This window comes from Oncorhynchus clarkii, chromosome 27, assembly GCF_045791955.1.
Source record: "Oncorhynchus clarkii lewisi isolate Uvic-CL-2024 chromosome 27, UVic_Ocla_1.0, whole genome shotgun sequence".
In the NCBI taxonomy this organism is placed as follows: domain Eukaryota; kingdom Metazoa; phylum Chordata; class Actinopteri; order Salmoniformes; family Salmonidae; genus Oncorhynchus; species Oncorhynchus clarkii.
This window is the reverse complement of record NC_092173.1, coordinates 16,214,152-16,231,028: the sequence shown is the minus strand read 5'-3', so window position 1 is coordinate 16,231,028 and position 16,877 is coordinate 16,214,152. Positions and strand designations below refer to the sequence as shown.

Here is a 16,877-nt window from a genome sequence, read left to right as displayed (position 1 = left end):
AATGTGTTATAACATTGTGCTACAATTTATAACGCATATTTCTTATACTCCAATAGTTATTTTAGATAGTATTCGTTCAACCATCTACGAAACGGGAGTTACCCTCCTCTTTTGAGTTAAAGCGGTCCTGTCCTGCTCGGTGGACTGATGTCACTAATAGAATGTGATCGTTTCGCGGATCTCCCACCGTCGGGAGTCAGCGTACTTTTCGTTGCTTTTTATATCATAGGACAGCTTGCGCTGCAGCGACAAAGACAATTGTTTGTAGAGAGACTACTAAAGAACAGTACATTTTCGCTCTTAGTCTTCATTCTAGGACAGCTGTTCCATGGTTTATCATTAAACATTTTGTGAATCAAACAACATCGTTGCTGACAATGCTAGAATGTCTAGTAGCTGAATGTTGTCTGTTGTAACGAACGTGTTGCTGTAAGTAAAACATCGAGATTTGTTTTTCTAAAATACCCAATTTCGTCGATTGAAGATCATCAGGACAAGGCTACAGCAGAGCAAGGAGGACAAGACCTCACCCTCAGCATTTTGTTTGCATTTGATTTAGAGACATACAACAATGTTAGCCCAGGTATGTATGGTTTATTAGCCTACATTGTTGGTAAATGTTTTCCAAAGTGGTAAGAACAAACAAGTTTCCGTGTAGGTTGCAAGCTTGTTGTGGCGTGTCCAGGGCGCGCGACTTGGATACGACAACGTTCTTTCCGCGTAGCCAAATGAATCAGACACCTTTAAATGATGGTCAGTTAAAAAAGCATCGACGATGATGGATGCTCTTTTATTTGCATTTCGTGTGAAACGTGACCTAGTTTATTGGGTGTCCAGAAAATAAGTTGTGTCAACGTTTTTTTTCTGCGCAGCATCGAGTGTGTTTAGCCTAGGCTAGACTACAGAAGCCATGTCAGGAGGAATTCTATTGTGTCGCTGAAATATTTGGCACTCCGCTCATTGATTTGCAATCGCAACTTTAAGTTAATAAAAAATGTATGCTTGAGTAGACTAGGATGCCATCTGATCAAGCTCTCTAATTTAGAGAAACTATTTGGAGAAGCGAAGGTTACATGTTACAAGCTTACTTCAGTCTAACCCACTCATGTTTCTCTGGTGACCGCCCAGCAATCATGTTACGATGAAATTACATCTTCGTCGCCATCTTTAGATACAATTACTTAAGGACAGTAGAGGATTATTTGATTGATTTTGGGAACAGTGTTTGTCTCGTTATGCGTCGATCACTTCCTATGCAGGCGACCCCGGTGTAGAGACAGACATGAAGTAGATTTTTTTTTCCTGACTGTCAAATCCCGGATGGGATGATAATGACAATACGGCTAGCCAGCCTAAACACGAACAGTTGTCTTGTTGAAATGACGACTAGTCTACCTTTGGCGCGCCGAGAAACTATCGAGACCGGCTTCGTTGTCAGTGTTTCTGTTCTAGGTGCACCTACAGTCTGTTTCAGCCCTCGTTTCCTCCCCTCCCCCATTAGCCCCGGCTTTACACACTCGATACAATGTTGCTATTAAGTTATACATAATGTCCAATCGAGTCGCAAGTTGCGACAGTGTTGCAATAGCCTATGTATATCAACACAGGTAGGTCTATGCAATATTCGCGAGACTTTCTTGGGCTAGGCTACATTTTTCATGCGTTGTAGGCTATTTGGCTTCACGTTTTTTGAAGGGCTGTCCATTTTGTCCTTCCGGTGCCAGGCCTTTTGAAAGTTTATTTTGACAATCTTAGCCTAAAGTTGTGGGTTGTTTCAAAGCACAACTCTAGGTGTCTTATATAATCATATTGTTATTATTATTATTATTATTATTATTATTCCACTCGCTCTAGCGCTTAAACTGCTAAGGGGCGGAAGGTAGCCTGGTGGTAAACCGAAAGGTTGCGAGATCGAATCCCCAAGTTGACGAGGTAAAAACAAAAACAAAAAGCTGTCGTTCTGCCCCTGAACAAAGGCAGTTAACCCTAGGCCGTCTTTGAAAATAAGATTTTGTTCTTAACTGACTTGCCTAGTAAAATAAAATAAAAATATTAACAGTCAGCGCTCCGGAAATCCATAACTACTAGAATGGTCTCGAGTCAGTTATTTCAATTGTGTAAATATTCCATAATAAACAATACATGAATGCATTTATTTTGTTAAAATGGGTCATAAGAAACCTCAGGACACCAAATGTAAATTGTAATTAGACAAATGTATTGATTGATCCAAAAGTGCATAGACTGTAAATACTAAAATAAGATTATAGTGTATTTTCTGACTAAGACAACAGTTGACTGCCCATCTAGCCCGTCCAAACTACACCTAAACTATATTGAAACTAATTTTAAATATTATAATAATAAATATTAAATTGCCAATAGTCTGATGGGTGACAATGTTATCAATTGATTATGAAGAGGCTGATGACAAGTGCACCAGCGCATTGGAAAAGAAGGGACCGGGGCTTACGAAATAGCACTTCCATTTCAGTCTACAGAGGTCCATGCAGGTCAGTCATTTTGATTGCTATACCCTGTCGGAAAGGGCAGATTTCAAGGTTTTTAATGAACCTATTTTTGCCAAACAACTCTACAAATTGTGCAGATTGAAACAAAATATGACTTTTTCCTAGACTGAGGCTCCATACCGTTGCGTTCCTCATGTGAGTACTGGCGACAATCAGCAATAAATATCTTTTCTTGTTTCCATTACATTTTTACTGTAAAATATGTGTTGACTGTGGTAGGGCAAGGGAATATAAAAAGTTGATTTCATAGCCTCTGCTATAAAGCACAGCTAAATACAACTCAAAACATGCTGATCTTTTGAAATAAATGCATCATGTTTTGTATGACCTTCCTAAACATATTCTTTTTTTAGTTTGGTCCTGCTCCTTTGCCAATTAAGCTATAAGACCAACTTTAAAATGTTCAGGCTATCCTAATTTAAAATTCTTTAAACTCTATCAACTATAGCTACATAAATGTCTAAATTTGCATAAAATAACTCGCCAACAGCAACTCTTGAACCTTTCAAGCTAGACATGCCAAACCAACTTTATAATGTTCAGGCTATCCTCATTTAATGTAACAAAATCTTGATTAGCTATAAACATTTGCATAAATTAGCGTAAACTATCCCACAAACAGTCATTCTTTAACCGATCAAGCTAAGAGCCCACCATCTATCCAGGTAATTAACGTTTACATTTCAAAAGGCGTGGGCCCTGATGTTCTAAATCAGTTTGCAATCGTTGTATCATTACTATGATGCCTGCTTTCACACAGCGGGTTTGTCTGTTACTTAACTGTCTTGATGTTGTCGACCAAACCAAGTGTAGGCTAGCCTACAACTGGTTGGTTGGTCGGTGTGACCGCCTCCCGCGCTTTGGCTCACGGCAGTTTACTATTGCACTTAGGTGCGTTTGTTTCAGCTCGCTGGGTGCACCGAGTAGACAGTTTGCTTTCAATGGAATGGTCTCAAATGTGCACACTAACTACCTGGCGCTACGGGCCAGTTGCATGGATTGGAGGGACTCTGCACATGTTATGTGGTTATTAATGGTCTATAATAACAAGGTTTGTTTTTTTCCGCAGAGAAAGAGAAAACGCACTGTGGAAGACTTCAACCAGTTTTGCACCTTTGTGTTGGCCTATGCTGGATACATCCCCTATCAAACAGAGGTAGGTTGATGAAACAGTTTTCTCCTGTTCAAGTAAGACTGAGATGTAGCTTATTAACACCAAATTGCTCTTGTAATTAATTGATGTCTTATTGTTTCTACATTGAAAACAATATATAAACGCAACATGTAAAGTGTTGGTGCCATGTTTCATAGCTGAAATAAAAGATCCCCAAAATGTTGTATGCAAATTTGTTTACATCCCTGTTAGTGAGCATGTCTCCTTTGCCAAGATAATCCAATCCACCTGACAGGTGTGGCATATCAAGAAGATGATTAAACAGCATGATCATTACACAGGTGCACTTTGTGCTGGAGACAATGAAAGGCCACTCTAAAATTAGCGGTTTTGTCATACAACACAATGCCACACATCAAGTTGAGGGAGCATGCAATTGGCATGCTGACTGCAGGAATGTCCACCAGAGCTGTTACCAGAGAATTCAATGTTCATTTCTCTACCATAAGCCGCCTCCAACGTTGTTTTAGGGAATTTGGCAGTAAGTCCAACCGGCGCCATCACCTCCTGTTTCAGCATGATAATGCACAGCCCCATGTCGCAGGGATCTGTACACAATTACTGGAAGCTGAAAATGTCCCAGTTCTTCCGTGGCTAGCATTCTCACCCATTGATCACGTTTTATATGATCTGGGTCGACGTGTATGACAGTGTGTTCCAGTTCCCAACAATATCCAGCAACTTCACAGACATTGAAAAAGAGTGGGACAACATTCCATGGGCCACTCTCAACAGCCTAATCAATTATGTGAAGGAGATGTGTTGCGCTGCATGAGGCAAATGGTGCTCACACCAGATACTGACTGGATTTCTGATCCACACCCTTACCTTTTTTTAAGGTATCTGTGACCAATGCCCAGTCATGTGAAATCCATAGATTAGGGCCTAATGAATTTATTTCAATTGACTGATTTCCTTATATGAACTGTAACTCAGTAAAATCGTTTAAATTGTTGCATGTTCCGTTTTTATATTTTTGTTCAGTATATTTCTGTTGAATGATGTCTCTAGTTCTGCTGTTGTTTCCATGGTGATGTATCCCCCTGTAGGAGTGGTGGTGTAGTGAGAGCAAGCCCAGGGACAGCAACCCCTGCAGCACCAGCCAGAGTACCAGTCCATGGGCCTACCAGTCCTCTCCTACCTCAGACTGTGGCTCCTCTGCTCGGGGCCAGAAGGAGGAAGGGAAGGAGGTGAAGAGGAGGTCAGACAAGAAGCCAGTCGGGCCTGGTCAGGGGGATAAGAAGCCTAGAGGAGAAAGTGCCAAGTCTCCGAATACGGAACAGGCTGCCACTAGATCAACGGTCAGCAAAACGCCAGAGATCCATGAGCAGCACCTGCCCCAGTCTGGATGGACCAACCACAACAGCTGTCCTACTGACAACAAAACACATCCTCTGATGGTTTCCAAATGTGACCATGACTGTAAACTTCCCCAATCTTTCCTGACTCAACTCTTCCCTGAAGCCACCCCCAGCAGCTCTCTGTCTGACCACAGGAACAAGACCAACAACGGTCAGACAGACACACCAGACCCCAACGGGTCGGCTGGGAAGACGAGCGACGCTTTCCCTCAGAAGAAAGGAAGTGAAGAACTGGAACAGGAAGTGACAGAGCAGCCAGTTGACATGACAATGACAAGCTGTGAGACGGAGAGGAGCAGTCCTCACAGGCTGGGAGACAGAGAAAAAAAGAGAAGAAAGGAAGAGAAGGGGTCACGGGAGAGCTGGGAGGGGTCTGGGAGTGAAGGAGGAATAGACAGGGGTCAGAGGTCAGATATCCTAAGGATGGTGATGGACAGGAGGTTCAGAGGTCAGCTAGCTGAAGACCAAGAGACAGGCTACCACACAGAGGAGGGAAGCAGCCCCGACCAGGACCGGGACCATGGCGGGAGCAACTACCAGACAGACCAGGGAGGGAGCGATGGAGAGGACACATCTGCAGACAACCGCAAGATGGAGGGTGAGTAGAGGAACCCCACCTGAGACTAAAGAAGCATCCCAAATGGCACGCTCTCCTCTTGTATACATTTTGACCAGGGCCCATTTTCCCTATATAGTGAACTACTTTTGACCAGGACCCTTGTAGGGCTTTGGTCAAAAGTAATAGGGAACAGGGTGCAGTTTTGGACACACTCACTCATTACCTCATCACTATCTTACAACCATCATTGATAGTTTAAAACAGAGACTGTGTTTAATATAACGTCTCTCTTCTATTTCTCTTCTCAGATGAGGATGACTCGTGGGACCTGATCACCTGTTTCTGCCTGAAGCCATTTGCGGGTCGGCCCATGATAGAGTGTAGTGAGTGTGGCACCTGGGTGCACCTGTCCTGCGCTAAGATCCGTCGCACCCATGTTCCTGAAGTCTTCATCTGCCAGCCCTGCCGAGATACCAAGACCAACATCAGACGCTCCAACCGGGCGCGGATTGCCCCCCGCAAACGCTTCAGCGACTAGACTAGATAGCACCAGCTGGTTCATTGGTTGCGTCCCAATTGGCAGTAGGTAGCCTAGTGGTTAAGAGCATTGTGCCAGTAACTGAAAGGTTTGAATCCCAAAGGTGGAAAAATCTGCTGTTCTGCCCTTGAGCTATGTAGCAACCCCAAACAACAACTGCTCCCCGGGCGCTGTTGATGTCGATTAAGGCAGCCCCCCGCACCTCTCTGATTCAGAGGGGTTGGGTTAAATGCTGAAGACACATTTCGGTTGAATGCATTAAGTTGTGCAACTGACTTGGGTATCCTATATAGTGAACTACTTTTGATGTAGGGAATAGGGTGCCATTTGGGACGTTGACCACTAGTGAGCATCAAGTTCTATGCTGGTCCATTTTGTCGCTCTGCAAAAACCGCCACCAGGGTTGTGTTCAGTAAGACACAGAAAAAGTCAATTAACTTCTGTTATTGGACAAGTCCAGGTAGTCCTCCCTGTTTCGGTCCTTTTTCTTCCATTTTGTGCCTAATGAACACGACCCAGGACACTGCCATCAGCAACCAAGCCATGAGTCTATGGTTGTGTTCCCCTGCTCAGATGTTACATTCATCAACCAATGGTTGCGTGCCACATCAACTGTGCCATCGGGCACCAGATTGTTATAACATATGATGTGGCTAGCTGATACTTAATACCTATCCAGGCATTGTAAGATCCTATCATTCTCCCCAGAACAGTACAATGTCCATGCATTCACAGACAATCTACTCAGGAAGGAATGAGGGGCTACAGGAGAGCGAGAAAGAGGGATTGGGGGGGATGGAGTGAGGGCAGAGGTGAAAGAGGAATGTGTTTGGTAACGGTCTGCTGTTACTGTTGTGGTGAGAACATAACATCTTCTCACATGCTAATCTCATTTACCCCCACCCCTCCATTCTGCCACCCACCCATACCTTCCTCCCTCCTTCTACCCATCTCTTCATTTGTGCATCACTGAACCTAAAGGGCTTGCCTTGGCTCATCTACACTAGTATGTTGAATTCACTACTTAGTACAATACTATGTAGGGAATATGGTGCAATTTTGAGACCCATGGACAGGTTTCTGGGGACTACTTTCTCAAAATATGTATAATACATTTTCAGTTATTTCCACAGTTGTTGCCATTTGATGTATAAGATTGTCACGCCTTCAACTTTCTGACTCTGTATTTACTATACATTGCCAGTGGATGCCTGCCTCTCTTCCAAACATGTTATATATGTAGACTGAGTGTGCAAAGCATTAGGAACGTCTTCCTAATACTGAGTTGCACCCTCTCACCCTTTTGCCCTCAGAACAGTCGAGTCAGGACATGGACTCTACAAGGTGTTGAAAGCATTCCACAGGGACGCTGGCCCACGTTGACTCCAATGTTTCCCACAGTTGTGTGAAGTTGGCTGGATGTCCTTTGGGTAGTGGGCCATTCTTGATACACACTGAAAAACCCAGCAGCTTGCAGGTCTTGACACAAACCGGTGTGCCTGGCACCTACGACCATACCCTGTTCAAAGGCTCTTCAATATTTTCTTTCCCATTTACCCACTGAATGGCACACATACACAATCCATGTTTGAATTGTCTCAAGGCTTTCAAAATCCTTCTTTAACCTGTCTCCTCCCCTTCATCTACACTGATTGAAGTGAATTTGACATCCATAAGGAATCATAGCTTTCACCTGGTCAGTCTGTCATGGAAAAAGCAGGTGTTCATAATGTTTTGTACACTCAGTGTATATCAGATGGTAAACCTTTAGTAAGATGTAAATAGTTTGCTTTTTAGAGTTGTTTATTATATCTTATATGTGACATATGCAGTAATAAAGGCAAAGGACTAACTCATTAGTCTCATCGGTGTTCTGTATAGTTTACATATTATTTAGTGTATTGAACACATCAGTCACCAGACCAGATATGGTTTTGTCTGGTTTTAATGGAGCACGGCTCCCGAGTGGCGCAGCAGTCTAAGGCACTGCATATCAGTGCAAGAGGCATCACTGCATTCCCTGGTTCGAATCCAGGCTGCATCACATCCAGCTGTGATTGGGACCACCCATAGGGTGGCACAATTGGCCCAGCGTCGTCCGGGGTAGGCTGTTATTGTAAATTAAGAATTTGTTCTTAACTGACTTGCCTAGTTGATTAAAGGTTAAATAAATGTAAAAAGCATCACCATTATTAAGCAAGTATTCTTCGTGCCTATTTAAACAACTGATCTCCAGCACAACTTCCTGTCAGCTGCCACACTACTGTTGATCATATATACTGAACAAAAATATATGTTTTCATGAGATTCAATAAAATATTCCAGAAACTTTCCATATGCACAAAAAGTTGGTGAGCATTTGTCCTTTGCCAAGATAATCCATCAACCTGAAAGGTGCGGCATATCAAGAAACTTATTAAACAGCATTATCATTACACAGGTGCACTAGGTGCTGGGGACAATAAAAGACCACTCTAAAATGTGAGGTTTGTCACACAACACAATGTCATAGATGTCTCAAGTTTTGAGGAAGCGTGCAGTTGGCATGCTGACTGCAGGAATGTCCACCAGAGCTGTTGCCAGAGAAATTAATGTTCATTTATCTACCATAAGCTGCCTCAAGTCATTTTAGATAATTTGGCAGTATGTCCAACTGGCCTCAAAACTGCAGACCACGTGTAACCACGCCAGCCCAGTGGGTAGACCTGGCTCCCAAGTGGGTGGGACTATGCCCACCCATAGCAGTGACCCTGCCCAGTCATGTTAAATCCATAGATTTGGCCCTAATCATTTATTTAAATTGACAGATTTCCTTCTTTGAAATCAGTAAAATATTTTAAATTGTTGCATGTTGTGTTTATATTTTTGTTCAGTAATAGGTTGATCTCTGCTCACATGAAATCAGCTCCAGGTATCTGAGATGTCGTAAGGCAGGCATGGTTTATTTACATTCAAATATTTGACAGTAAAGTAATAGGTTAAAATCTCTAAACCTGCAGTCGCCATAGTCTTTTACCACAGACACAACCCAGACCAGTCCTTTACCACAGACACAACCCAGACCAGTCCTTTACCACAGACACAACCCAGACCAGTCCTTTACCACAGACACAACCCAGACCAGTCCTTTACCACAGACACAACTACAGTTTGTCTCGGGACTTCCATATCTGACATCCTGAACAAGCTAGTTTCATCCTGAACAAGCTAGCCACATGGTTCTACCACAGTGTCCAGGCATGCTTGCTACTCCTCCGGCCTCATATCTGGTACGTCTCTGATGTAGGGAAGGACAGCATCGGTGTAGAACATCTCCAGCTTGGCCAGGGTTTCATCCCAGAACACAGGGTCAAAGGTCACAGGGACGATGGCTGTTTCCTTCAGGGTGAACACCACTAGGTCAGCCTGGGTTAACCCTGTCACCGCCAGCTGGCACTGGATCTGGGTGAAATAGCTGTGGTCTGGCTTCAGATGGTACCTCACCTGTAGAGAAAAGAAGAATAGGGAAGTGCTGCTAGAATACACTAGTAGGTAGATCTTTACAGATTGAAGGTGCTCTTTGGTTAAGGGGTTAACTGGTCATCAAAAACAAGGGGGACCAAGGCAAGGCACTCTTCATATAATTAAAATGCCTTTATGATGATAGTATGCTTGAAAAAAATAAAAAATAAAGCTTGGTATAGCCCAAGTCAGGGGGTACAATGATACAACAAACAACATGTCTTAACTAACCTGTCCCCCCTCCTCCCCCTGGTCCTGTATTGTCAGGCAGAAGGCTGGGTCCTCTCTACAGGCCTGGGCTACAGTGTTCTGACGGTGCTTGTAGGGACACTTGACCTCTAGGCAGAGCAGCCATTGGCCGGTCCTTTGGTCCTCTACGATGCCATCAGGACTGCCTGCTAGCCAGGGGCGCTGGGGGTCGATGAACAAACCACACTCCTGCACCCTCACCGCCCGGCCCAGGGCCTTGCTCTTCAGGCTCTGATATCTGAGATAAAATGAGATGAGATTGTACTTTATTACAGACACAGAATACAACATTCAATACAACATTTAAAAACAATCGCAGAACAATTAAAGTAAATGCATAGATGGTACCTCCGCACGGCCTCGGCTTCCCGCTCAATGCCCCAGGTCATGGCGCGGGTCTTGACGTTGTTGCCGCGGCCTGTGATGGCGGCCAGGTAGGAAGCCGGCGGGGTCGTGCTCTGGCCAGTAACGAAGCGGCTATGGGCGAGTCGGTGAGCGACCGACGCTGTGATTCGGTTCTGACGCCAGGAGAACCAGCTGGGGTTCTCTCTCTGGCCCCGGGTCTGGAGCTCCACCGCCTCCACCTCTACTTTCTGCCATAACCCCAGGGGCAGTGCTTTGGGCCTGAGGGGAGAGACCATGGAGCTCCCCCCAATTTGGTTGGTCCTGGGGGGAGAGACCACAGGCTTACCCCTGACCTGGCTGCTCTTGTCAGGGCTATGACTATGCTGATGGGCCTCAGCTCTCTTCTCTGCGATGTCAGGATGATATCTGACAGTAGGGATGTTCCTTTTGGCGTAACGTGTGTCTGTGGTCTTTTCTCCTGCTCCCCTGGCCTGGCTAGCCATGGCTCTGCTGATTTTACTAGATTTTATTTGATCCGGATTGGTCCTGGGGGGAGAGACCACAGGCTTACCCCTGACCTGGCTGCTCTTGTCAGGGCTATGACTATGCTGATGGGCCTCAGGTCTCTTCTGTGCGATGTCAGGATGATATCTGACAGTAGGGATGTTCTTCTTGGCATAACGTATGTCTGTGTTTGCTCCTGCTTCCCTGGCCTGGCTGGCCGTCGCTCTGCTGGTTCCTGAGTCTCCTGAGCCATTAGAGGGATTTAGGGTGGAACCTTTGTTGATATGCCTTTGTTTTGGTGGGCTCTTTAAGGCTGAGCTGTCAGTGTGAGAGCCATTTTTGTTTGTCTTTCTGGGACTCATGGTTCTGTGAGTTTCAAGAAGTTAGTATTCTGTAAATTCAATACAAAAAAGAGGAGGTAAGATACTGTGGCATGTAAACCATTCCTATGTCCTATTCCTAAATCTGGACCTGCTGTGTGTGGCATGGTTTACTGTTCGTAGTAAATTGGCATGTTTTTTGCAATTTTCAGTGGTGTATGAAGTCTGAGTTCAGCATGTGGGAAAGATCAGGGTCCAGAGATCATACCCATGTTTCCTAGTAGGTGGATCGCATTTAAGAGTTCCCGACATGATGTGAACGCGGCATTAGGCTGGCTGCCACACACACAACCGTGTGAGCTGTTGGTCAGCTCAACTCTCTCTTTCTCCAGACTAGCTCAGCTCAGCCATCCACTCAAGATCTTACATCAAATGCCCACTGCATTACCTCCCGAGAGAATTCTCTTCGGTTATTGTTGTGTATATTCCCCCCCAAGCCCGACATTGTGATGGCTCTCAAGGAACCACACTGGACTTTGTGCAAACTAGAAACAGCATATACGAGGCCACATTGGGGACGTTAATAAAGAAAATCGGAGGAAAATCTTCTGTGCTACACGCGGGGAGAACATGCTTGACCATTGTTACTTTCCCTTCCAGGGCGGCTACAAGGCCCTCCCCCGCCCTCCCTTTGGCAAATCAGATCACACCTCCATGCTGCTCCTCCCCGCATAAAGGCAGAGACTTAAGCATGAAGCTTCAAGACTATTTTGATCACTCAAACAGGGAAATGTTCTGTTCCTACTGTGACGATTAGAACTTATCCAAACCAAAAATCATGGGAAAATGGCAGCATTCGTGCAAAACTGAAAGCACAAACCTCCGTATTTAACCACGGAAAGGTGACTGGGGACATGGACATGTACAAACAAACGGGCTATGACCTCCGTTAGGCAATCAATGAGGCAAAACGACAGTACATGGAAAAAGTGGAGTCGCAATTCAACGGCTCGGACAAGAGACGCATGTGTTAGGGAAAGCCAGCCAAGTCGGGGACAGTGACGCTTCACTCTCGGACAAGGTAAACATTTTCATCGCCCACTTCAACGAAAACAACACTGAGCCGCCGATGTGAGCCCCCACCGCTCACAAGGACTGTGTGCCGCATCATCATAGCATGTGCAGACCAGCTGGCTGGAGTGTTTACGGACATATTAAATCTCTCCTTATCCCAGTATGTTGTCCCAGCTTGCTTCAAGATGTCCACCATTGTGCCTGTACCCAAGAAAGCGAAGGTAACTGAACTAAATTACTATCGCTCCTTAGAACTCACTTCTGTCATCATGAAGTGCTTTAAGAGAATGGTTAAGGATCACCTCCACCTTACCCGACACCCTAGACCCACTACAATTTGCATACCGCCCCAACAGATCTACAGATGATGCAATCACCATTGCACTGCACACGGCCCTATCCCACCTGGACAAGAGAAATATCTATGTATGAATGCTGTTCATAGACTACAGCTCAGCCTTCAAGCTCATCACTAAGCTCATGACCCTGGGTCTGAACCCCTCCCTGTCCAACTGTGTCCTAGACTTCCTGACAGTTCGATCCCAGGTGGTGAAGGTAGGCAACAACACCTCTGCCATGCTGATCCTCAACAGGGGGCCCCACAGGGGTGGATGCTCAGCACCCTCCTGTACTCCCTGTTCACCCATGACTGCGTGGCCATGCACGTCTCCAAATCAATCATCAAGTTTGCTGATGACACAACAGGGAGGAGGTGAGGGCCCTGGCGGAGTGATGCCAGAAAACTAACCTCTGCCTCAACGTCAACAAAACTAAGGAGCTGATGGTGGACTCCAGCAGACAGCAGAGAGAGCACGCCCCCACCCACATCGACAGGGCCACAGTGGAGAAGGTCAAAAGCTTCAATCCCTCGGTGTGCACATCACTGAGGACATGAAATGGTCCCTTCACACCGATAGTGTGGTGAAGATGGCGCAACAATGCGTCTTCAACCTCAGGAGGCTGAAGATTTTTCCTTGGCCCCTAAGACCCTCATAAACTTCTACAGATGAACCATTGAGAGGATTCTGTTGGAAATATCACAGCGAGGGTACTTAAAATGCACTGCACGGTACCGCATGTCTCTCCAGACGGTGGTGCGGTCAGCCCAATGGATCCTCGGGAGCACACTGTCAGCCCTCCAGGACATCTACAGCACCCGATGTCACAGGAAGGCTGAGAAGATTATCAAGTACCTCAGCCACCCGAGCCACGGATGATTGGGTTCAAGTCCGGGCTCTGGCTCTGGCACTCAAGGACATTCAGAGACTTGTCTCACCATGCTTCACCGTAGGGATGGTGCCAGGTTTCCTCCAAACGTGGCGCTTGGCATTCAGGCCAAAGAGTTCGATCTTGGTTTCATCAGACCAGAGACTCTTGTTTCTCATGGTCTGAGAGTCTTTAGGTGCCTTTTGGCAAACTCCAAGCAGGCTATCATGTGCCCTTTACTGAGGAGTGGCTTACGTCTGACCACTCTATCATAAAGGCCTGATTGGGGGAGTGCTGCAGAGATGGTTGTCTTTCTGGAAGGTTTTCCCATCTCCACAGAGGAACTCTTTAGCTCTGTCAGAGTGACCATCGGGTTCTTGGTCACTTCCGTGAACAAGGCCCTTCTCCCCTGATTGCTCAGTTTAGCCGGGGGCGGCCAGCTCTAGGAAGAGTTTTGGTGGTTCCAAACTTCTTCCATTTAAGAATGATGGGAGCCACTGTGTTCTTAGGGACCTTCAATGCTTTGGTATCCTTCCCCAGATCTGTGCCTCGACACAATCCTGTCTCTGAGCTCTACGGACAATTCCTTCAACCTCATAGTTCGGTTTTTGCTCTGACATGCATTGTCAACTGTGGGACCTTATATAGACAGGTGTGTGCCTTTCCAAATCATGTCCAATCGATTGAATTTACCACAGGTGAACTCCAATGAAGTTGTATAATGATGATCGATGCACCTGAGCTCAATTTCGAGTCTCATAGCAAAGGGTCTGAATACATATGTAAATAATGTATTTCTGTTTTTTTATTTTTAATAAATTTGCTAAAATTTCTCTACCTGTTTTTGCTTTGCTTTTGCTTTGGCTATTGTGTGTAGATTGCTGAGGAAATTGATTTATTTAATCATTTTAGAATAAGGCTATAACAAAATGTGGAAAAAGTAAAGGGGCCTGAATACTTTCCGAATGGCACTGTAAGTGTATATACAGTTGAAGTTGGAAGTTTGTTTTTCAACCACTCCACAAGTTTCTTGTTAACAAACTAAAGTTTTGGCAAGTCGGGTAGGACATCTACTTTGTGCATGACAAGTAGTTTTTCCAACAATTGTTTACAGACAGATTATTTAACTTATAATTTACTGTATCACAATTCCAGTGGGTCAGAAGTTTACATACACCAAGTTGACAGTGCCTTTAAACAGCTTGGAAAATTCCAGAAAATGATGTCATGGCTTTAAAAGCTTCTGATAGGCAATTGACATAATTTGAGTCAATTAGAGGTGTACCTATGGATGTATTTCAAGGCCTACCTTCAAACTCACTGCCTCTTTGCTTGACAACGTGGGAAAATCAAAATAACTCAGCCAAGACCTCAGAAAAAAATTGTACACCTCCACAAGTCTGGTTCATCCTTGGTTGAAATTTCCAAACACCTGAAGGTATCACGTTCATCTGTACAAACAATAGTATGCAAGTATAAACACCATGGGACCACGCAGCCATCATACCGCTCAGGAAGGAGACGTGTTCTGTCTCCTAGAGATGAAAGCACTTTGGTGTGAAAAGTTTAAATCAATCCCAGAACAACAGCAAAGGACCTTGTGAAGATGCTGGAGGAAACAGGTACAAAATAATCTATATCTACAGTAAAACAAGTCCTATATCGACATAACCTGAAAGGCCGCTCAGCAAGGAAGAAGCCACTGCTCCAAAACCGCCATAAAAAAGCCAGACTAGGGTTTGCAACTGCACATGGGGACAAAGATCGTTATTTTTGGAGAAATGTCCTCTGGTCTGATGAAACAAAAATAGAACTGTTTGGCCATAATGACCATCGTTTGGAGGAAAAAAGCGGAGGCTTGCAAGCCGAAGAACACCATCCCAACCGTGAAGGACAGGGGTGGCAGCATCATGTTGTGGGGGGTGCTTCACAAAATAGATGGCATCATGAGGGTGGAAAATTACGTGGATATATTGAAGCAACATCTCAAGACATCAGTCAGGAAGTTAAAGCTTGGTCGCAAATGGGTCTTCCAAATGGACAATGACCCCAAACATACTTCCAAAGTTGTGGCAAAATGGCTTAAGGACAACAAAGTCAAGGTATTGGAGTGGCCATCACAAAGCCCTGACCTCAACCCTATAGAACATTTGTGGGCAGAACTGAAAAAGCGTGTGTGAGTAAGGAGGCCTACAAACCTGACTCAGTTACACCAGCTCTGTCAGGAGGAATGGGCCAAAATTCACCCAACTTATTGACCCAAGTTAACCAATTTAAAGGCAATGATACCAAATACTAATTGAGTGTATGTAAACTTCTGACCCACTGGTAATGTGATGAAAGAAATAAAAGCTGAAATAAATCACTCTCTACTATTATTCTGACATTTCACATTCTTAAAATACAGTGGTGATCCTAACTGACCTAAAACAGGTAATATTTACTAAGATTAAACGTCAGGAATTGTGAAAAACTGAGTTTCAATGTATTTGGCTAAGGTGTATGTAAACTTCCGACTTCAACTGTAATGAATTCTATGGCTCATCCTATACAACTACTGCTGTACAAACATTTTCTATTCACATACTGTCCATACACACCCTTCACATACTTATATATTTATATTCCTGACTCTGGTCCAGAAGCTAATTTTCTGCAATCCTACACTATTAGAAAAAACAATGGTTCCAAGAGGGTTATTCCTGCTGTCCCCATAGGAGAACCCTTTTTGGTTTCAGGTAGAACTCTTTTGGGTTCCATGTAGAACCCTCTGTGGAAAGGGTTCTACATACAACCCAAAAGGGTTCTACCTGGAACCAAAATGTTTCTCATATGGGGACAGCCGAAGAACCCTTTTAGGTTTTTGGCCGTTTCAAACTAATCGTTTTAGAAAGAATACAGCAGACCTATGTCAATAGGCTATACGGCCGTATAAACTGAGGACATCATTGTCCTACTCTACTTTTCTATTAAATTACAGGCAATAATGGTATTGCGCAAAATATTTGTTTCGCTTACCCGATGAAGTTCTGTCTAATCTCGAGCTGTGTATGAAAGTGAAACTGGTTCTACGTGACTCACTGTCTCATGACAAGCAAGTCAGATTCATCCTGTTGGCTTCCTGCTGCTGTGTGTGTCTGTGTTTTTGTGTATCGGACTTGTCCTGAACATGTCTAGTGTCAGTTGCCGCCTTAAAGACAACTGGGAACTCGGAAAAAACGAGCTCCGACTACGTGACTCACTCTCTCGTGGCAAGCACGTCAGATTCATCCTGCTGGGTTGCTGGGTTGCTGCTGCTGCTGCTGTGTGTGTGTGTGTGTATGTGTGTGTTTTTTTGTTCCAAGTCAGAAACTCTGCCATCTTTCCAGAGCTCCGACTATCTGAAGTCATCGTTTGACCTCGTCAAGTTGTCTTGAAAGCACCAAGTGAGATAAAGTAGCCTGTACATTCTACAGACACTACGGAGTATTCGCTGCAATACTTTGTGTGGCACCCAGAATAGTTTTTAATATATA

The 16,877-nt window shown here is 44.6% G+C and overlaps 2 protein-coding genes across 2 annotated transcripts; one reads left to right on the top strand and one right to left on the bottom strand.

Moving 5' to 3' along the window:
* The first annotated feature begins 163 nt into the window (after nt 1–163).
* Nucleotides 164–8,019, top strand: LOC139386149 (PHD finger protein 13-like). Its single transcript, XM_071131604.1, has 4 exons — nt 164–583; nt 3,601–3,687; nt 4,755–5,664; nt 5,934–8,019. The coding sequence occupies exons 1-4, from the start codon at nt 572–574 to the stop codon at nt 6,161–6,163; spliced, it is 1,239 nt and encodes a 412-aa protein (XP_070987705.1). The 5' UTR covers nt 164–571; the 3' UTR covers nt 6,164–8,019.
* LOC139386150 (uncharacterized) lies at nt 7,949–16,388 on the bottom strand. The gene is made up of 4 exons (XM_071131605.1): nt 16,381–16,388; nt 10,262–11,006; nt 9,896–10,151; nt 7,949–9,646 (listed from the first exon to the last, which is right to left on the bottom strand). The coding sequence occupies exons 2-4, from the start codon at nt 10,759–10,761 to the stop codon at nt 9,410–9,412; spliced, it is 993 nt and encodes a 330-aa protein (XP_070987706.1). The 5' UTR covers nt 10,762–11,006; nt 16,381–16,388; the 3' UTR covers nt 7,949–9,409.
* Between the last annotated feature and the right edge of the window lie 489 nt (nt 16,389–16,877).